At 39.7% G+C, this 23398-nt stretch overlaps 1 protein-coding gene across 2 annotated transcripts; it reads left to right on the top strand.

Annotated features, from left to right (window-relative positions):
- Positions 1-9172: 9172 nt before the first annotated feature.
- Positions 9173-16128, top strand: LOC146668446 (uncharacterized). Of its 2 annotated transcripts, XR_014912155.1 has the most exons (3): positions 9173-9507; positions 9710-15802; positions 16005-16128. XR_014912155.1 is itself a non-coding variant. In XM_085410356.1 (2 exons), exon 2 carries the CDS (start codon positions 10471-10473, stop codon positions 15331-15333), a length of 4863 nt encoding a protein of 1620 aa, XP_085266482.1. In that variant the 5' UTR covers positions 9173-9507; positions 9710-10470; the 3' UTR covers positions 15334-16122. The 2 variants fall into 2 exon arrangements, 1 of the variants encoding a protein (XP_085266482.1); XM_085410356.1 differs by having other exon boundaries at positions 9710-16122.
- Positions 16129-23398: the final 7270 nt, after the last annotated feature.

The raw sequence follows: 23398 nt of genomic DNA, 5'->3' as shown, positions 1-23398 counted from the left end.
TTCACCTCTTATCAGCACAAATCTCAGCCTCTTCTGCTGTTTTCATTAGAATTTTAAGCTTTTCCACCTTTTTTCAGTTACGTGAGAACCAGTTTGGCTCAATGAGTAGCTGAAAAATATCAGCCTCTTCTGCTGTTTTAGCAGGATTTCAGAGTTCAGCTTTTTCACTTGTTTTAAGCACAAATTTCAGTTTCTTTACCTCATTTCACAACAAAGTTCTTCCTCTTCACCTCTTTTCTGCTAATTTGAGCTTCTGCTCCACAGTGCACATTTTCCCTCTCATCATATGTGACCAGAACTTATTTGGCTCAGCGCGTAGGGCAGCTGCCGTGAGACCCGGTGGCAGAGGTTCGAATCCTACCTGTGACAGTTGCTACACATGTTCCCTGCTTGCATGCGCTCTGCTTTCTTGACACTCTCCAGTGTGTCATTACACATACAGCCATCTTCAGCAAGCACTTCTGCTTCTACACCTCTTTTCAGCTCATCTTTTTGCTTCTTTACCTCTTTTCAGCAGAAATTCTTCTGATTCACCTCTTTTCTGCCAAATGTTTAGCCTTTTCACCTCTTATCAGCACAATTCTAAGCAGCTTCTGCTAATTTCACCAGAATTGTCAGTCTCTCCACCTCTTCTTTGTGCGAATGAGTTTGGTGCAGTGAGGTGAGTCGCCGCCTTTAGACCATAAGGGCCAGGTTCGAATCCTGCTCAGGGCAATGTTTTTTCAGCTTTTTTCAGCCGACATCTTCAACGTTAAGGCATCCACACAGCATTTTCGCAGGAAATGCAAATTTTTCTAGTGTTACTCTGTGGCCTCTAAATGAACAAAATAGGAACTTTGCTAAGAGCCATAGCAAAGAGTCGCGGTTAAACAAACTTACCAAGTTAACTTTAGCTACTATGCAGCATCCCCTTTAACAACTTCCTTGCTATTCAACACTTCTTACTTCTGATTCCAGCAAGAAGTGTACTTAGCTACCCATGACTTGCTAACACAATCTCTGGAGAAAGCACGAAGGCCTCTTGAGGACTTAGAGAAATGAAAAACAGGAAAAATGGGTTACTGTTTTTCAGGAAAGCTATCTACCTGGAGGAAGGTGAGTGAAGCAAGACAATGAAAAAGAATTGAAAAGAAACAGTATGAAAAGAGGAGCAAAAGAAAGATGAGCAAGAGAAAAGCATCTTCACTGCATGAAGTAGAATTTCTATACTTCGTGACAAGTGCAGGCAAGATGAATTGTTGTAACCCACGTGTGTAACTGGATAATGGGATTGCCCTGCTTGTACATCAGAAAAGAAAAGCTGCCTGAAGAATAAAAATCTGTACACAAAGGGAAAAGACACACAGAGTCCGAATGTGTGGGAAGAAAAATGAAGAAAAATCCCATGGGCTAATAGTCACAGCATTAGCTGACTGCCATCCACCTTGACTGACCACAAAAGTCTCTCCACGGGAACTATCATTAAACCCTCCCAACAGGTGTCTGGGTGAGTGATTTTAACTAGAGTAAACAGAACAAGATTAATGGTGCGAAATAACACACAAGGGCCAGAAAGACAGCGATGCAACAGTGACCGTGTCAATGAAACGATTATTAATGTTTGGTAAGGTGCAGACATTGTCTTTGTCACTCTCATGCTTCTCATTGTGTGTTTTCCTGCTGCAATGTTTGGTGCCCTGGATAAACTAAGTATGTGTGTTCATGTGATCAAATGATTAGGAATATATTGTAAATGATTTCCAAAACATGGTGTGTAAACACCTCATTCAAACATGTATTACTCTATAAGTTTTGTCTTGGCATATTAAAGCAGCAGATGAAGTGAATGAGATAATAGTTTTTATAGCAGAGCTAATCAAAATACTTTATCATTGTTCCCTTTGTTGAATCTCTAGATTCAGCTGTTCAGCCCAGGCTGGTATGGACAAATCAATAGCAAATTTAGGATGTCAGCGCTGAGCCGGTAGCTTATTACATGAGCCAGTGTTATTTACTAGCTTTGGGCTGCCTACTCCTCCTTGGCCCTCCCTCCCTCTCTCTCACCTCTTCTCTTCTTCTTCCTCTGCATGTTCCAGGTAGTAGTACAAATAGTCCACCACACAGTAAAACCCACTCCCACTCAATGTCACCAGGAGATGATTCAGAGAGAAACCAACCTGTTACATGCCATTTCCATCACAAAGTTTTAATATTAGTCCTACAGCCCCAAACACAAGGCCTATAGCTACTTGTAGCTGCATTCTCTCTAGTTGCCACAAGGGGGCGCCTCCTCAGGTATCAAAAAGAAGTCGCTGCATAAAGTCTATGGAAAAAAGTTCCCAGCTTGCTTGATTTTTGACCTCTGTGAACATTTTCTGATGAGTTTATGATCTTAGTCACTGGTTTCAGATCTTAGTTAATACAACATGATGTTCTTTTTTGTAAATTATGGCCCCCATAAGAGTCAAAGCACACGATAAAGCAGGGTTTGGAATAGGACTGGCTAATGGCCCTTAGCTTCTCAGTCAGATCCACACCTTGCTCATTGGTTTCATAAAGCTACATGATTATGGCCAAAACAGTTAGCTTGTAGCATCACAAAGGGAAACCAGCGGATCATGGTTGCTATGTCCACCATTTACATTTATTAGATCACCACCACATATAATGTCTATGCCACAGATGCTATTTAAATATAATCATCGCTGCTATCCAAGTATTTAAAATTCACAGTTCTAAAATATTTGTGTGTTCTTGTTTTTATGACAGATTTTATAACAAGTCTAAGATTTGTTATTAGACCATCTGCCCATAGATATATAAGCACTACATGGTCTATTGTCAGTAGGTGTGAGAGTTCAGTAGGAGGTCATACACTGTGAACCAGGACATACTGTATATGAGCACATGATGCTACAGTGTGGCCATATGCAGCTCAGATTACCTCTCTTTAGACTCTGATCCATTAGCTCATATTGTGCTCTCGGTATGCATTCACAAAAGATATGTAGTAATGCGGGATCTTACTAGGGTCTATGACCTCAGTCTTTAGACTGGGAATATACAGTACTTTCTGTCTTAGTATCTCTTTATTTTTCAAATAGCCCTTTAGTGCAGAAGAGATAAAAATAAATGATTTGGTAGTATAAAATGAGACGCAGTTGTTAAAATCACCAATGTCACAAATAAAGGCTCCACAGCACAGTAGATCAACAAAAATACATTTTTAAAATGAGTCACAGGAAAGAAGAGTACAGCCAGGATTTAGTATTGTCCTTAGAGAAGCAGTTGTCTGAATTCAGTAGGACTGCAAGCCAAGCATCTCTTTTTCTGCTCTCTTTCTTTGCTGAGTTAAAAACTATTATATCCAAATTTATTTCATGGCAATGTACTTTTTAAAATTTAACATACTCAAGTACTAAACTTCGATATAGCTTTCTATATGTGCACTATGACCTGTTAGTCTTGCATCAAGGAGCACAGGTTCATTGGTCATTGTTAACCAAACATGGACACGCCCATGCACATGGGCAGTGGCTCGTAGTCGAGTGAGTTTCCAGAAACACTGGTTAACTGTGCCAATGAGATGGCAGTAGTTTAAATGATGGATGCAAGTGTACAATAAAGACATCCTTTGTTGGGATGAATGAAATAGATGGTTTTCACTTTGGTATGTTTTAACTGATGTCTGTTTTTGGATATCACTGGTCAAGCACTGATTGCTATGTCTGTCCCGACTAAATATAGATAGTGATATAAGCTTATAGTATGATATAACACATTAAACTTCACCACAGTACATAAAGAAACTATGATTACCTTCGCCTTAATGAGCTGTAACAACAAACGGCTGCTTTCCCAAGCATCAGTAATATGAATCCAATACTGTAACCTCACAGTGCACTGACAGGAGTGCTTTTGTAACATAGTCAGCATTGTTTTTGAGGTTTTATACACATTTTTAAGATGCATCCCATTTGATTTAAAAAAGCACCTAATTTTTACTCTGCTTTGTAGCATCAGCTGAATGTTGAGAATAACTAGGAAGTAGTTTGTGTTTTCTGTGATTGTTTTCATTTATTATGCCTTTTACTTTGAGTGCAGTCCAGTAATTCAATTAAAAATGCTTAATAACTTAAAAGAAAACTCACAGATAAGAGACCAGAGTAGATCAATGGCAAATTGCAGTCCTAAGGTCTGTTTTATAATACACATATTCAGAAATAAAATGAGTCATCAATTGTTAAAAAATCGAGAAAGCATGCATGTTTCTTTTGGTTTGGTTACCGAGGCAGCTTGGCCTGCTGTGCACCGATCATCCAAATGTTACTGAACGAGGAGGTGGCTGTGATTCTGCCTCTTCAGTGTTTACACACAGCTGTTTAACCAGGGAACTTTAGCCCACAGAATGGCTTGCCGGCAACATGGCAAAGGTAGGATTATGCCTCTGCCAAATGAGGCAGAACAGGCTAATTCTATTTGAGCTTACTTGAGTCAACTTTACGGCCCAATTAGCCCCATGTAGGAGGGTGATGGTGACAGGAAACAACAATGTTCCCTTTTTGCCAGCACAAAATAAGAGATATTAAATAATTCCTTCTTGTTTATTGTACTGGCTGGCTTTAACTTGGCATGGTGGAAAATTGGTCACTGGCCATATTGGTTTATGCTCATTAAAGAGGAAATAATACCTTAATTTCCCACTGGTTGTTTTGATTTTAGAGTGTCTCTAGAGCAGCTGATTTATTTCATGGTGCCTGTTCACTGTCTCTGTTTGTTTTAATGTCCGGTATTTTTGTCCCATGTATGTTTTTGTCAGACCCTGTTGTCTTTTTTTCTGGTTTTTTTTTTTTCTTTTTGCAGCCTTTCAGCAGTTTAGTCTCTCGGTAATATTACATTTGGTGGTTACATATAAATTCAGATTAAATAAATAAATACATTTGACGACTGAAATTGCTCCAAAAGGCATACAAGCATGGTTATAAGGACAAGGTGAATTCTTGCAGACAATCCACAGCTGCAGCCATATATGTTGGCATCAAAGTCCAACTTTATTGCAGTTGTTGTTAAGGAGTGATTTGGCTATAGAGGCCAAACTGTTGCGAGTAAGCTGATAAATGTGGCTATTTATTTTGTAAATTTTGTAGATAAGCCAGTTCCTTGAAACCTGCTCACAGGCAGCTGCCTATACCAATAAGTACAGAGTTCTCTTCTTCTCTGTTATGTTCTAAAACACAAACTGAATCTGTGATAGGTAACGTTTGGTTTTTGGTTGAAATGGCATATTTCAAACAATAATCTATTCCAGAATATGAGTTAACAGTTAGACATCTACAGCAACAAACATTTCAACAAGATGATAATTGCTAATTACCTGCTTATTCTGTGACATCAAGGTAAATTAATTCTTCAATCAAAACATCTAATTTCCAATGTAGGAAGATTGTAACAAATTCCCTTTAAGTGTTCAGACAGCTGGTGTCAAATTTACAAATAGCAATAGTTTAAAGTCTGTTTCTAAAAGTTTGGTGTAAAGCTTAAGCTAAAACAGAAATAACATTAACATAAAATAACTAAAACAGCTTAAAAACTACTTTGAGATGGAATTGGAAATTTAAGTTAAAAGGAAAAGTATGGTAGATGACGAGGAATTTGTTTTTATGATTTGAAGTTTTTCATTTTTTTATTTTTCAGATCAAATAACTATAGACTGAGAAATTATTTTAATTCGCTTTTCGAATCATTGTATCAGACTGTTTGATTCCTTCGAGTGTAGCAGTGGCTGCAAAAGTCGGGGATTTGCCATACCATTTATTTCGCAGGCATTTCTCAGAGCCAAAAGACCATTTTAGCAGCCAGTTGGAGGGTGTGGGTGACACACTGCTGGCCAGGAAGTCCTGCATCACTCATGATCCTTTTTTTGGTGTTGTCTTGGAAGGCAGTGTGAACAGAACTTTTCGTGCCGGCAATCATCTGAAGCATATCATCACTTGCATTGCTTGGCTAGTGAACAATCCCACCCGACTGCTTTCCAAATAAAATGGCTCAGCAGAGCAAAATTCTCTTTGTTTCACTGCCCAGTTAAACTGATGGGACATGAGGTGACACTGCTAGTCCAAATATCTGTGATGATGCTAAGGGCCCAATTTTCAGGCAGTAGACTGTTGGTGTTTTGTTTTGGTTGTATGAATTAACTAACACAGTGATGACTATTCATTTATACTAGAGATGGCACGATACCACTTTTTTATGTCCGATACCGATACCGATATCATAAATTTGGATATCTGCCGATACCGATATGAATCCGATATAGTGTTTTTTAATCAACAAAACTGTTTTTTAAATATCTTGCTGCATTTTGTATAAGTTCATACTCAAGTTTAAAACAACAACTACACTAAAGCTATTCTGTTATACCTGTATGCAAAAAAATATATTTCATAGTTCAGCAATACTGATCAATCTAATAAACTTAAACCTACACCATCCTCCCTATTCTGGTATTTTAAAGAGTACTTAGCATATATATTAAGCAACCTAACTAATAGAGTTCCAACTCCCAGCAACAATAAAAATAAATAAATAAAAAATAGGGACCCACCCCTCACGCTCCACCTCATGATGCTTAATCGATGTAATCAACCTTAATTTGATGCAGTGTGAAAAAAAAATGCACAGAAATCAATTATTTTTCAAGAAATATTAAATAGATTCAACATCTTTCTTCAACAAAATTGCAGACTGCACAGATGGTACCTTCCCAAAGGAAAAAGTACTATAGCTTACTAGGGTATATATATTAGACTTAATAGTTACTATATACAGTAATTGACTTCTATTCATTTTACATCAAATTAAAACTTTGGGTGTCAGATAATTATTTATTAAAAGCTAGACATTTTAAATGAGAATAAGAAAGAAAAGTATGTCTTTGTGCCCCCTTTTCCCTGTTCATGCCCTATCGGCCCCCCTGGCTAAACTTTGCTAGATCCGCCCCTGCACAGTTACCAGCGTCAGCTACTTAGAAAAAGATCCTGGTGTAGAAAGTAATAATAAATAAATTCTAACAACAGCTGATCAAGCTTAAACGTGCTGCTGTTGTTCAGCCGCTGGTTTCCTCTTTCTGGTGCAAAGTGGGCCAAAAGCAAACAAGAGACACGGACTCGCGACAGAAAAGCCGATCAGCTGATCGTTAAGCAGTTTCATGATTGAAGTAGCAGCAAGAAGAGGCAGTCGTTTGTTAAGCTTAACGCAGGAATGCTTTACAAACATTCAGAGATGGACTTACACACTTGCTTTACTTCTCTCGGGATAACTTTGTCGGAGATGAAATGCCGGGTTGCTAGCGAAGCTCCAAATGCTATCCAGACCACCGACAGGTCCCGCACGCCACAGCCGCTCTATCAGGTGATGCATACTGCTCCAACGTGCTAACGTTCTGAGGTGAGTTATGGGGTGTTGCAAGTTTTGTGAGGTGCTTTCGTGATATTTAATGGATCGGATTACATTTTTTATTTTTCTCCGATATCCGATCCAGTAATTTAGGTCAGTATCGGACCGATACCGATACGTAATATCGGATCGGTCCATCTCTAATTTATACTTGGACTCATATTCTCTGAGAAGGCAGTGAATAATTTCGAAATTAACAGCTTGACCTGAGGTGTATAGTAAAGATTTATTGTGAGAATAAATATTTAATTGAAAGGGTGAAAAAATACCACTGAAAAAAGAAAAACTAAAAGATATTTATGACATATTTAGACGTGAAACTGACATACTGATTTGTAAATGTTTAAGGAACAATCATCTTAGAGCCTCCTCAAGTATATTGTTTTTCATCTCAATATACTTGAGGAGGTAAAAGGCAACAGTGAAAGGATTGTGAAAAGCATACTGTCATGTGGAGAGAGTGCAGAGAGAGTTAATTGAGTATCACATTTCTGTTGTTACTATCTTTAGTAATTTCAGTCTTTATACAAAGAATGAAAAAAAAAGTACACATAATTGGATATCATTTCTATAGATAGCCTACTCCCCGCCAGGCTTTTAATCTGTTATAGAATAATGACTCACAAGTATATAAAATTATCTGCTGTCCAACTGATTCTTTGTGTAGAGATGGTCACAGATTTCTAATTTAATGCCATGTCTTTTAAAAGTCACATAAAGATAATTACAATTGTCTAACCCTTTAAATCGGGAAATAAACTCAGCTATTAATACAAGGAATTTTACCTTGCATCATCCATTGAAACAGCTTCTTTTCACTTAAAAAGGAAAATCAAATTAAAGGGTCATATTTGAGATTATTTGGGACACTCAGTAGGTGACACTAATCATTGTGTATGAAGCATGAGTCTTCATAAATGTGGATCTTAACAGCAAATGAAAGGCTCCCAGAGAAACACGACCACAAGCTGGTAAATCAAGCTTATTGTCATGTACACCGCAAAACACAAGTGGTTACACAGAGCAATGAAATCCTTACTTTGCAGGTTCCCTTCACACAACTAAATAACAACCAACTAAAATAAAGAAGAATAAATTTAAGCCTGAGCATAGAAAATAATAAATAAAGTAAAACAGTGCTTTGTAGCACTTGTAGCTTATGTAGCTTATGTGTGGGTGTAGTCAGGATCTAAAGTGCAAGTAGCTGCAAAACTGTCACAGTGGTAATAAATATAGATGATGCAATATTAAAATGTTATGTTATGGTATATATATTTACAAAATTGCACAAATGTACAAAATAATTTTACCGTAAGTTATTTTAAGTATTACCAAAGTAAGTTTATGCAGTCCACAATATTGAACCATCCATGATGCATGAACATAATGCATAATAAAAAAAATATGAAAAGCCAAGGTTAAGCCACTGTGTAATAGAGCATGTACCCCTAAAGTGTAGCATATTTACATATTTACAGTATAAATTACTTAAATATAATTAGTATATAATTATTTCCTCTAGCTGACCAATGATTTATAATCTAATGGAGTTTTTGTCTCGAGCAAGATTAAAAACCTCTGCAAGAACTTGCAGAGGTTTGCACATGGTCTGGAGTTGTGACTGTTGTGCATTTGCCGTACATTGGAGTAGTAATTAAGGTAATCTCCTGCAAGTTTCAAGCCGCTGCACAGCGATTTTCACTGCATATCAAGCTGTGGCTGCCGTCAGCAGCAGTTATGCAATTTGAGACAATTTTATGGTTCAAGTTACAATGAATAAGTGAAATACTTTATTGTTAATATATGTGTGTGATGTAATGTATGTTGTTGGCTGGAAATACATTTACAAGGGTTACAGAATGTTTCCGGGGTGGAACCAATGTTTAGTCTGTTGTTTGGGGTGACAATATTTTCAGTTACACGCCACACTCGGTAGAGCGCAGCATGCTTTTCGTCTCTCTCTGGTGGTGGTAGAAACATGTAGACGCATGCAACGGAGTGTTCGACTATGGGAAAGAGTGACACTACAAGAAGCGTTTCATTTAACCCCTGCAAGTTAATGCGGCCAATGAGGTATGCAATTTGTATATGTTGTGATAGAAAATAAGATGTTTGTTTGTGATAGAGCGAGCGAGTTTATGGTAACCACGTGTATATGTTAGCATTTTGTGAAGGTAAATTGTAAGCATTTGTGTTGTTTAATGATGTACCTTATTGTTTATTCTCTGTGAGAACAATGTACGGTGGAAATTGATTATTTTATGTTGTTGTACAGTTCTCACGGCATCGTTACGGCATCTCTGGTGGCATCGTTGGTGGCGCCCGTGTGCAATAAATGCCAGTAAATCAAGAACGCCTTGTGTTCGTTTTTCAACTTGGAGGGAGTTACAGTGAGAACTCAGTCTGCTCGGCATGAGGCGAGGAGACGAGTAGCGGTGTCGTCATCCACTGAGCAAGAAGAAATTCATCGCACGCTAGCATCAGACAGATAAGACTATGCATACGCCAGTTAACCTAAGCAGCAAACAGTTGAAGTTTACATGGACGATCCTTTAAGTGATGCATTTAAAACAAGTTAAATGTTAAGAAGTGGGTCAACTTTGACGACTGTTTAACGGAACACTGTAAGAACTGAAAGTAATCTGTGCTCTGCATATCTCCTTTCTAAGTTCATGGTTCTGTCTAATAAGATTTTTTATAGGTGAAGTCATTTTACCTATTCGTGTTATTTGGATGCTAGAAGTGTTGTAGAATTAAGTGCTGCGTCGTATGTGTTGTTGGTTTAGGAACAAAGTTCACCATATTTATACGACTCAAGATGGTATTCATTCAGATATTTTATTAAGGTTTAAGGTGTTGTAAAATCTTGAAGGTATTATCCATTCTTGATGTTTTGGACAAGTTCACCTAAAGACAAGGTTAAGCTTGTAGCTATTAATATTTCAGGCAATTGAGCTGGTCTGTTGTTAAACCGCATGTCTGTTAAAGGTATAGCTAGAATTTATTTTGTGCCAAGTAATAAGTAAACATCGCAGAATGGATCAAACAACTGAATATGAAACTAAGAACGGCGACTTACTTGAGGATAGTAGTGCCACAAATGTACAGCAGTCATGTGAAGAAGAGCCACGAAGAAGTCAAAGACCTCGAAAGCTTACTGAAAAGGCTCAGCAACTGCATGATGATAAGTCAAAAAAACTTCAGCATCGTTTCACTACAACTTATGATAAATGGAAAGCAAACGCCAAGCAAGCTAAGAAAATGATAAAGGGAGCCCCCTCTGTTGAGGTTGTGAAGGATTTGATGTGTAAGTTAAGTTGTGCATCAGCAGATGTGAAACACGCATATGAAGATTTGCGCAAATGTGCTTCCCCAGACAGTGAGATCCGTCGTAGGGCAGACACCTGTGACGCGGTATCCAAAATAATCTTGGACAATGAAACCACTTACCTTCAGAATAAAGATAACGAAGATGTTCAGATAGAGGATTTAGTCTGGCCTGAGTCTAGTTCAGTGTTTTCATCTTCAGCTTCTCAAGGCACAAGTAAGGGCTCTCAAAGAAGTCTAAGCTCTGCAAGCAGTTCCAGCATAAAGTCACAAAAGTCAAGCCTTTCCTCCATTAAGAGACAAGAGGCCGTAGCAGAGCTAGCTGCTACACAAGCTGCACTAAAGGTCCTGCAAGAGATAGAATGTGAGCAACAAGAACTTGAAAGTCTTGAAGAAGAAAATCGAAAGAAGATTGCATTACAAGAGGAAGAAAATGTGGCAAGAAAGAAAGCACTGGAAGAGAAACGCAGACAAATAGAGCGCTTACAGACTGTTAAGGAGCTAAGTGCGGCGAAGGCACGACTCCAAGTTTATGAACAAGACATAAGCTCGGATGAGGAAATAACAGAGTTACTTCATAACCACGCAGCTCAACAACATAGATCTCCAGGAGTTGTAAGGAGTCCACGTGAGCATCCCGTGATACACCAAGCAGATAGTATCACAGTCCTCGCTGAAGCAATAGCAGAGTCTATTAATGTAAGCCGTCTCCCAACACCTGAACCATCTATCTTCATGGGTGATCCACTAAGGTATAGCGATTGGAAGATGTCATTTCAAACCCTGATAGGCAGGAAAAACATTCCAGTAGGGGAAAGAGTCTATTACCTTCGTAAATATGTTGGCGGCCCTGCAAAAAAGGCCATTGAAAGCTACTTCCTATTAGGAACGGATACAGCTTACAACTCAGCATGGGACATCCTGGAAGAAAGGTTTGGAAGTTCATTTGTGATAGCTAAAGCTTTCGAGGATAAGCTTGCCGCATGGCCCAAAATCGGACCCAAAGACAGTGTTGAGCTGAGGGATTTTTCAGACTTCCTTAGAGGCTGCCAGGCTGCAATGTCCCAGATTAAGGGTCTGGAAGTATTGAACGACTGTGATGAAAATCAAAAACTTCTAACAAAACTGCCAGATTGGCTGGTGGCCAGTTGGAATAGGAAGGTGATTGAGATAGAAGAAACTTGTAATGTGTTTCCTACTTTCAGTCAGTTCGTGGAATTCATCACAAAGGAAGCAAAAATAGCTTGCAACCCAGTGACTTCTCTTCATGCCCTGAAGTTTAATGATGGTGAAAAGGTAAAGATAACAAAGGCACGAAACATTGGTGCAAAGGTGCTTGCGAGCAACTCTGAAGAGAATGCAGAACGTAAGAAATGCACTTTTTGTGAAAGATGCAATCATGGCATACAGACATGCTGGAAGTTCAGGGAAAGACCAGTTGAGGAACGCGTTAAGTTTGTTCAGACAAGGAAGTTGTGCTTTGGATGTTTACAACCAGGACATCTCTCAAGGACCTGCAAAAGAAGGAGTCTTTGTGAGACATGTAAGGAAAAACACCCAACATGTTTACATGAAGACCGTGAAAGAGCAACCAGAAGAGAGAAAGGCAGTGATGAGCATGGGGAGAGTGTAAAAAACTCGAAATATGCTAAGTCAACGGAAGGAACAGAGAGCAAACATACTCCTGAACCATCAAATGAAGCCACGTCAAACAGAGTAGTGCAAGGTATGGACAGCATGTACTCCTCTACGGTTGTCGCAGTTTGGCTATCTACATCAAGTAACCCAGAGAATGAAATTCTTGTATATGCACTACTTGACAACCAAAGCGATACCACATTCATTATGCAAGATAAGGCAGAAGCTCTGGAAATGAAAGGGGAGGCTGTGCAGTTAAAACTCTCCACACTTTCATCCAGAAATACAATCATCCCGAGTCAAAGGTTAGTTGGACTGCAGGTGAGAGGTTTCTATTCATCAAAGAAGATTTCTCTCCCTGTAACCTATTCAAGAGAGTTCATCCCTGCCAATCTAAGTCACATTCCTACACCAAGAACGGCAAGAGCTTGGACACACCTAGAGCATCTTGCAGAGGAGATCGCTCCATTGATTGAGTGCGATGTAGGGCTTCTCATAGGATACAACTGTCCACAGGCTTTGCTGCCCCGAGAGGTCGTCCCAGGTAAAGACAATGAGCCATTTGCTCAAAGGACAGATCTTGGATGGAGCATAGTCGGTTGTGTTAGCCCATGTGTCGACTATGGTGATGCTATAGGAAGCAGTCACAAGATTGTCATGAAGTCAGTGAAACCTCACCTCCAGACATCTAAGAAGCTCACAAACGAAGTGAAATATATATGTCGAACCCAAGTCAAGGAGTTCATTTCACCGCCAGATGTGCTGAGGATGCTTGAGTCTGACTTCAGTGAGAGAAGAGTAGAGGATGCTAATCTATCTCAGGAAGACTTGCGTTTCCTAACCATCATGGAAGAAGGAATCAAAATCAAGGCGGATGGTCACTGTGAAATGCCGCTCCCCTTCAAGAAAGATCGACCAAATCTCCCAGACAATAAGACGTGTGCAGTCCATAGGCTTCGATGTTTGAAAGGAAGATTTGAAAAGAACAAACAATATCAAAGGGACTACACGACCTTTATGAGTGAAATCATAACAAATGGGGATGCAGAAAAGGTCCCAAGAGGAGAAATTAACAACAGTCCTGTGTGGTACATTCCTCATCACGGGGTGTATCACCCACACAAGCCAGGAAAAATACGGGTTGTATTCGACTGCTCAGCAAGATTTGAAGGCGTGTCACTAAATGATCACCTTCTTACCGGACCAGAATTAACGAACAGCCTGATAGGTGTTCTCTGTCGCTTTCGCAAGGGACAAGTTGCCATAATGTGCGATATCGAGCGTATGTTCCATCAGTTTCACGTCAAAGCAGAGGACCAGGACTACTTGAGATTTCTCTGGTGGGACGATGGAAACTTCCAGGCTCAACCATCAGTCTATCGCATGCGAGTGCATCTATTTGGAGCTGCCTCTTCCCCTGGTTGTGCAAACTTTGGGTTGAAACATGTTGCTGCCCAAGGACATGGTCACTACAGTGAAACGACCATTCAGTTCATTGAACGAAACTTTTACGTGGACGATGGGCTCACAAGTGTCGCAACCAAGGATGAAGCCATTAAGTTAGTAAAGGAAGCAAGGCAACTCTGCAGTGCTGGCAAACTGCGAATTCACAAATTCATTTCTAACGATCATGAGGTACTTGCATCCATTCCAGAGAGTGAACGTGCAGATTCAGTACGAAACCGCAACTTGGTTCTTGGTGAGTCCCAAATTGAGAGAGCTCTGGGAATCAAATGGTGCATTGTTGCAGACCAGTTCCATTTCAGAGTGATTGTGGATGAACGCCCACTTTCTAGAAGAGGAGTCTTATCAACTGTGGCATCCATCTATGACCCTCTCGGCTTTGTGGCACCATTTGTTCTGGTTGGAAAGCAAATACTCCAACAGATGTGTCAAGACAAGGTTGGATGGGATGAACCACTGTCAGAAGAGCTCAAACCACGGTGGGAGTCTTGGCTATTGGATTTAAGGAACCTGGCTGACATCAAAATTCAGCGCTGTTATCTCCCAGAAGGTTTTGAGAAGGTCGAAAGATATGAACTGCATCATTTCTCAGATGCGAGTGTTAAAGGGTACGGTGAATGTTCTTACTTGAGAGCAATCAGTGTTTCAAACCAAGTCCACTGCTCTCTAGTTATTGGCAAAGCCAGGGTGACTCCTACAAAGGTCACCACAGTACCCAGGCTTGAGCTATCAGCAGCAGTTATTGCCGTGCGAACGAGTGACCTGCTTAAAAGGGAGTTGGAAGTTCAAGCCAAAGAATTCTTTTGGACAGATTCGAAGGTTGTTCTTGGATACATCAACAACGAGGCTAGAAGGTTTCACATATTTGTGGCAAATCGCATTCAGCGTATCCAAGAAGGTTCCGATCCAGACCAATGGAGATATGTGACTTCTGAGAACAATCCCGCTGACCATGCATCACGGGGTCTGACAGCAAAGGGACTAATTACTTCCAGCTGGTTCACCGGTCCAGATTTTCTCTGGCAGGATAAACTTCCTGCTGATGACATTAAGGTGGGAGAGTTGGGAGCTGAAGATCCAGAACTTCGTAAGACTTTTGTCCATAAGACACTGACCACAGAAGATTCGTTGCTCAATCATTTCTCAAGATTCTCAAACTGGACAAGGCTAGTTAAAGCAATTGCACGACTCAAGCGATACCTCAAAGAGCTGAAAGGTCTGACGTACAGAACAAACGAAGTCACCAGTCTTGAGGAGAGGAAAGAGGCAGAGCTTTTCATCATAGCTACTGTTCAAAACGAACTGTTTTCTGAAGAAATCAAAGATCTGAAATCGAAGCAGACAACAACAAGAGATCGTGCAAATAGGTTGCACAAACTGAATCCTTTCTTGGATGAAAAGGGTGTGTTGAGAGTGGGAGGTCGGCTGGAGCATGCAGATTTACATCCACAAAACAGTTACCCTACTTGAAGCTGAATAGTTCAGAATTCTTGTCTCTGTGATCTATGTGACTAAGGGACTGTATACACTTGCCTTTACAACGAGGTTCAGTTGAAAAATCATTAATGATTTGGTGGGAGTGTGGCTGCCGTCAGCAGCAGTTATGCAATTTGAGACAATTTTATGGTTCAAGTTACAATGAATAAGTGAAATACTTTATTGTTAATATATGTGTGTGATGTAATGTATGTTGTTGGCTGGAAATACATTTACAAGGGTTACAGAATGTTTCCGGGGTGGAACCAATGTTTAGTCTGTTGTTTGGGGTGACAATATTTTCAGTTACACGCCACACTCGGTAGAGTGCAGCATGCTTTTCGTCTCTCTCTGGTGGTGGTAGAAACATGTAGACGCATGCAACGGAGTGTTCGACTATGGGAAAGAGTGACACTACAAGAAGCGTTTCATTTAACCCCTGCAAGTTAATGCGGCCAATGAGGTATGCAATTTGTATATGTTGTGATAGAAAATAAGATGTTTGTTTGTGATAGAGCGAGCGAGTTTATGGTAACCACGTGTATATGTTAGCATTTTGTGAAGGTAAATTGTAAGCATTTGTGTTGTTTAATGATGTACCTTATTGTTTATTCTCTATGAGAACAATGTACGGTGGAAATTGATTATTTTATGTTGTTGTACAGTTCTCACGGCATCGTTACGGCATCTCTGGTGGCATCGTTGGTGGCGCCCGTGTGCAATAAATGCCAGTAAATCAAGAACGCCTTGTGTTCGTTTTTCAACTTGGAGGGAGTTACACAAGCTAAATGAAATGAAAACAGATCCCTGAAAAGAAATCAATTTGGTATCTACAGTCTGCTCTGGGAAATGTTAGGCAATAATGCAAAATGTGTAAGTTATATTGAAATAGATGTAATTAGGCAAAATCACCACAATAATGAAACAGATTTTTCTGTGAGCTAGATATAAGAAGAGTAATCAGTGAACGCATTTCAATGACTGTGAAGTCTGTTGGATAGAATATAAAACATTTTAAGAGAATATGAGCCATTTACTCTCAGCACGGTTTGGTAAACAGGCATTATTCTTGGAATAAAAAGCCTCATATAATTTCTGCTAATGACACAAGTAAAAATTAGAAGAGGGTAAAGTGTCATGGATAAATAATGGATCAATACATATTATAAAGATTCAGTGTCACAAAATATTACAGTACAATATGAATGCAGTATAGTCCTGTTTGCTGTTAAATCTGAATCCATCTCCCAGTTTATTTTATAGAGGAAAAAAAAATCAATGCTCAAATAGAAAAAAAGGAAGATACAGAAAATTGTATTTACCATCCTGCTTTCTCTGCACTGATACTCCCAGCCCCTACTGTTCACCCTAAGCATTTATGTTTGGAAACTGGGCAGGGCGGGACAGTAAGGAAAATAGTTTTTCTGTAAAAAATAAGTGGTTTACCACATGAATGATAATCATGGTGCTGTTGGTTGCTTGGTTACCATCTCTTGAAATCAGAGGTTGTCGAGGGACAGGAAAGGGTTCTTTGATCCTCTTGGGGTTTGTGTGTTCCAGTGTCTTGAATAGCACGTCAGATAAGGACAGTCATTTTTAGGTTGAGAATTTATTGTACATTTAAAACAAATATTATTTGTATCTATATTATTTAAATATATTAAAATAACATATATTGTTATTTGCTTCAAGTGTTGACTGATAGCTCTGTCTGATCCCATTTCCAGGTAGGAGTAGAGAAAAACAAACATATCACTGAAGTTCTCTGCAAAAATTTCAAACACACTTAACCGATGATTTCACTGTGTGGGAGAAGTTTAAATGGATGTTATGTAGGTCGGTGCGGCAGTTTGGGGCCTGAATAAACACCTAGCAACAACCTCATCATTTAACTAGTCATTAATATTTACATTCCTTCAAAGGCCCAATATGTTCTCTTTTCTAGATGACTGATTACAATTAAATAAAGTTCATTAAGCTTTAATGAAATGCAAGCCTCTGTATATTGCTCTTGCCTCTATAACACAAGAGCAATGTGAGAAATCATGAACCAGCTGTAAAGGGTAAAATCAATCACTGTTTTTCATTTAAATGCCAGGCAAAGAAGCATAAAACCATAGTGAGCGTGTTGATTACACAGCCTTAGACTAACCAGCTTTCCAGAGAAAGAAATAGACCAACCATGGTTCATTTCTCAACACCAATCAAACTTTTCAAGGACTGCAGATTTTCAGTTTCTGTGTTTTGCCCTTGAAGACGCTTCCACCGATTAAGCGTAACAAACCCCTGATGTACGGGCTGCAAGGACAGCCATATAGACATATACACTTTAAGGAGTTTAGTTTGACTGTCTACTGACTGAAAATCCTGCTGTCAGAGCCCAACACTATACATAAATCTTTAAATGTCTAAAGATGCTGTGACGGGCCTGGGGATGAATATGGGGGCAGGAGTTCAAAAAGTTGTACTGTTTTAAGACAAAAAGACATTCTGGTTTCAGTGTGGCATTAGAGCATGCCGGAAAACGCATTTGTAGGACATGTCTGACAACTGAAGGCAAATGCATTTATAACAACTATGAAGAGCTACACTGAAGTGACGCAGTATGCTGACAGTGTTTTCTGTCTAAAGTCATCAGTGTTGGGACTATTATTAAGTAACGCGTTACAGTAACTACGTTGTTATTGTGGTATTGAGCACGGTAACTAGTTATTATGCCAAAATCAGGAACGCGTTAATCAATACTGGGATTTAGATAGGCTTGTTATTCGTTACTTCGTGTGGTGGCTATCACGGAGCTTCCACAGATTCAGTAACATTAGCAAGTGGTGGAGGCCAGCAGGTGGATGAGGGAAAGGGGAGGCAGGAGGAGAGCCCGAGGCGGCCGCCGGTCCGAGCGTCAGGTGAACTGAACTTCAGGTAAGAAGTTATAACCTGCAGTCTATCTGGGTCAGATATAAACCAAGTTTAGGTGGAGTTTATTTTCGTTATGCTGACTTTTTACAGTCAGTTACAATAACTCGTACTGCGTACTAGCTAGCATGACGGGGTTTCTATACAGCTGGGTGGGTGCTATGATGTTACTGATAGTGAACTTTATTTTGTTCATAAGGTTAATTATTAGAGTGTCCAACCGTCCCCTAACAAACGGAATCGTCTCGTATTCAGAGAAAATATTACGTGTTTCGTATTGAGGTGAAAAGGAACAGTTTGTCCCGTGCTTCAGCTAGAATGAAAAAGACACAAAGCTGGAGTTATTCTGTGTCTTTGCTGCACAGCTACCTCTTCTTCTCTCATTCTCTCCCCCTCTCCCTCCTGTTTCTACTTCAATCATGAAACTGATCAATGATCAGCTGATTGGCTTTTCTCTCTTGTTTGTTTATCTCTCACTTCGTGCCAGAAGAAACCAGCGGATGTCGCGCTAAACAACAGCAGCACATTTAAGTTTGATCAGCTGTTGTTAGAATTTATTTAATATTACTTTCTAGTATCAGCTGATGTTTGCTGGAGCCACAGCTGTAAAGCTGCTGGTCATGATGTCGGTTTGTATAGCTGGTGAGAGGGAAACATGAAGATGAAACCAGGAGATGTCCTTACTGGATCATCAGAGCTGTGATGGAGAAACAGGTTTACCTTTTAGGTGAGTTGAAGGGAAGTTATGAACTGTTTCTGAGAGACAAATAACACCAGGATCCTTTTTTATGTAGCTGACAGCTGCTAACTGTGGGTGGATCTAGCAAAGTTTTGCCAGGGGGCCAGGTAGGGCATTAACAGGGAAAGGGGGCACAAAGAATACTTTTCTTTCTTATTCTCATTTAAAATGTCTAGCTTTTAAAAAATAATTATCTGAGTCTTACAACAAACGATTGATAGATTGATACATATATACCATCAAGACAGTGTACATCACTGTCACAACAGCGTTTGTTTTCATTCAAAGGCTTTATGATTTTTCCTATAATGGTGGGCCGGTCTCTAGTCAAAACGCCCGGGCCGATTTTCTGTCCCAGTCCAGCCCTGTATGCAGCTCATCTGCAGTCTGGTGTTACCTACATCTTCCTATTCAGAAGGCAGAATTTCCGAGTTCTGAGTACAATCAAAAGCTGTGACGTAGGCTAGAATCATGGCAGCAGTCAATGACAGTCCAGGCGTGGGATTTCTCTCGTGGAAATATGCACATTATTTTTTCCTATCTGTTGGTAGGTGGCACAGTGCACTTGTGGCAAGTAAGCAAGCTAGAAGACTGGCAATCTTGCTGGGTATCCAGTTATGGAAGCAACACGTTAACAAGAGAATTCTGAGTAAAACCAAAGTTACTTTCCCTAGTAACTAGTTACTTTGAAAGTAACGAGTAACTTGAAGTAACTGAGTTACTTTTGATGGAAGTAACTAGTAATGTAACTAAGTTACTAATTTAAAATAACATGGTGTTCTGCCTTTTTGTTCGCATGAAAAGTTATAAAATAGCAATCTCTGTACACTGGGACAGGATCTGGTTAAGGTTTGCATCTCACAAGATGTGGAAACTTAAATTACTTTGTACAGCCTTTTAAATTCAGACACTTTGCAGGGGTGGAGCAATGGAGGGTTGAATGTCGAAGGTTTTGTGAGCCTAAAGAAAGATTTCTTCGAGAGGTGAGAACATTATCAGACCTCTTCCACCGTAACGTTGTTAGATATTACACGTTTTGGCTGGAGGATACTGAATACGAGTGGGACCTTAGAGATGACAGTTAGCTTGTTATGCTAATAAAAACTGGAAAGTTGGAAATTATTTCTGTCTGGTCAACCCTTTAAGTTCATCAACACTTACACAGGGAATGATATAGGGTTGCAGTGAATACACCCCTGGGTATGGGACCTTTTCTGAAGGTGTCCTGGCAGTTTGCTAAGAAACTTTATATAACTTTCCCTGTAACTTACATATATATTTGTGGCCATTCTTTTTTTAATTTTGGCTTCAGCAAAAGCAGATGGGCCTGAAGAGATGAACACATAATATCTGTTGCCAAATTTAAAATTCATATCAATTTAATGCTTATCTGAGCTCAGTAAAGCCTTAGCTTAGAAAAGAAAATATTAAATAAAATTTTAATTTAAAGGTTTATGTAATTCTGTGTAAATATCACCAAAACAACCAAAGCTCAGGGTATGGCTATCAGTCTGCCACTACACTTGTAACCTTTGCAGCCAGTATGTGTTAGGCAGTGTTTTTTTCTAACTCGAAACCAGTTTGGCAACGATGAAATAAAACTGACTGGTGCATGCCAGAATCCACTTATCGTGGTACCTGATTGTTGCAAAGTTTTATTGCAATTCAAACTACTTTCATGGTAAGTGCTATTCTTCCACAATTCTCTTTTAGAAATTGAGCTTAGCCTTCAGTGGAAGCAGTCATCTATAGAGTGTACCTGAAAATGAGCAGATTTTTTGTAGCTTCACCCTGTTCCTTGCCTCCATTATATCACTTGAAACACCTTGACAGCAAACAATTCAAAGGCTCTGGTGGGCCTGAGAAGAAAACAGTCTCTGCGGTCCTCTGTCACCTCCGACCGTCTTTTGCCTATGTCTATAAACAAACACAAGGCTGCTGACAAAATTAGTGGTCGCATTCTTTTCTGCTTTCCCTGAACAGAAACTCCGTTTCACCATCTGTGGCTGGATTTTGAGTGCAGGTGGGTGATTTCCCTGTAAATGTTAGTCAGTTGGCTGTAGACCTTCAGCGTTCTGCCAGGTCTCAGTGTAGAGGATTTGGCTGAGTTATAACTTGCATATGTATGCTGCTTTGTGAGGCTGGACACCATCTGCAGAGTGTCAGCTGTCCCTCCGTGTGTGTGTGTGTGTGTGTGTGTGTGTGTGTGTGTGTGTGTGTGTACACACAGCAATAAGACTCTGTAAAGGGGCTGGATTTTCATGGGTTGGAAAATGGTATTTAAATCCTAAATGAATGTAATTGTTATTGTCATTTTAAGTAGAGATTTGGTTTTTTACTACACATAGAGGCAATTTTATAGAGGCAAATTAATTTACAAATTTTATTCAGTCTCTTGAAAAATATTTCTGGCTGCATGAGGGTTTTTCTTCTTTTTCTTCTCATCACAAATCATGATGATCACACCTGGTGAGAGAACACACAGCTTGTGCTCAGTGCTTTTCAGTTTAATTTCGAGAAGTACAATTAAACCTATCATACTGAGGATTCCCAAAGAACGCGAAGTGAATTTTAGAGGCGGCATGGATGCATGTCAGTGAAGAGACATAATTATATGCAAATACACCCTTGGAATATTTGTCTAAACTAAAAAGGTTTCTTCATGAGCAAAAATACATGTGAATCCTGTGTTTCAAAAATATACAGAAAATGGAATTAAAAAGAAAAAAACAAAAAACTAAACAAAATGGAAGAAAATAAATTGAGGTGGGTTAATCCAGAGGCAAACTGAGTTGAAGTGTCCTTTGCTACCTAGTTTACAACTAGTGTACAGCTGGGATGAATTAACCAGGCGTGAGGAGTCAAAATAGTGTGAGTGATGTGAAGCCAGGGTTTTCTTTTCTTACTTTAAATATGCTTTGATGCTGACAAAAGAAGGACAATGTAACATCAAAACATTTGACTGCAAAGAAATGAGGGGTGCAAAGATTTGAGGTACCCCTCATTTCTTTATTTTGGAGTTAAGACTTTCTTGTAATGTATTAAAAGTGCACCACACTTTCTCAAGTTTCTGAAGTTCAAAGTTTCTTTGCACATTGGCCTATCAGTCATCAACAAATTATTCATTGCTCATTTGTTTGATGGAATCTATGAAAAATGCCAAAGACAACACAATCTGGGATCATCTTGATAGAGAACAGAACAAAAGACAACCAACGTCCAAAGAAGAGCTTTGCAATGCCCTCCAAGAAGCCTGGACAACTTAAATAAACTACAGGAATGGCTCCCTTAGACCAGGGGTTGGCAACCCTAGGCACGCGTGCCATAGCTGGACTGGCCATCGGGCATACTGGGCATTTGCCCAGTGGTCCAGTGACTTTTTTTTTCTTTGTAACGGTATAAACAATGAAAGGTGGTGGATTGGCCAGATGCTGGCCGGTGTGTAAAAATAACTCAGTTGTTTGGTGGTGGCTATGGCGGAGCTTCCACAGATTCAGTAACATTAGCAAGTGGTGGAGGCCAGCAGGTGGATGAGGGAAAGGGGAGGCAGGAGGAGAGCCCCGAGGCGGCCGCCGGTCCGAGTGTCAGGTGAACTGAACTTCAGGTAAGAAGTTATGACCTGCAGTCTATCTGGGTCAGATATAAACCAAGTTTAGGTGGAGTTTATTTTCGTTATGCTGACTTTTTACAGTCAGTTACAATAACTCGTACTGCGTACTAGCTAGCATGACGGGGTTTCTATACAGCTGGGTGGGTGCTGTGATGTTACTGATAGTGAACTTTATGTAATTCATAAGGTTAATTATTAGAGTTGCCAACCGTCCCCTAAAAAGACGGAATCGTCCCGCATTCAGAGAAAATATTACGTGTTTTGTGTTGAGGTGAAAAGGAACAGTTTGTCCCGTACTTCAGCTAGAATGGAAAAAGACACAAAGCTGGAGTTATTCTATCGTTACGCTGCAGCTGCCTCTTCTTCTCTCATTCTTTCCCCCTCCCTCTCCTGTTTCTACTTCAATCATGAAACGGATCAATGATCAGCTGATTGGCTTTTCTCTCTTGTTTGTTTATCGCCCAATTTGTGCCAGAAAGAGGAAACCGGCGGATGTCGCGCTAAACAACAGCAGCAAGTTTAAGCTTGATCAGCTGTTGTTAGAATTTATTTAATAATAATTTCTAGTATCAGCTGATGTTTGCTGGAGCCACAGCTGTAAAGCTGCTGGTCATGATATCAGTTTGTATATCTGGTGAGAGGGAAACATGAAAATGGGACGAGGAGATGTCCTTACTGAATCATCAGAGCTGAACAGGTGATGGAGAAACAGGTTTACCAGAGATCACATTAACATGTGTGTCTCTGTATTAACAGACATGCCATATTGGCCCAGTTTATTTTTCTTATCATTGTTG

The sequence above is a fragment of the Rhamphochromis longiceps genome, linkage group LG6, assembly GCF_057381845.1.
Source record: "Rhamphochromis longiceps isolate RC_006_pf linkage group LG6, R_longiceps_female_GT1.1, whole genome shotgun sequence".
NCBI classification, from domain to species: domain Eukaryota; kingdom Metazoa; phylum Chordata; class Actinopteri; order Cichliformes; family Cichlidae; genus Rhamphochromis; species Rhamphochromis longiceps.
The sequence above is the reverse complement of the archived record's forward strand: the minus strand, read 5'-3'. Positions and strand labels throughout refer to the sequence as shown.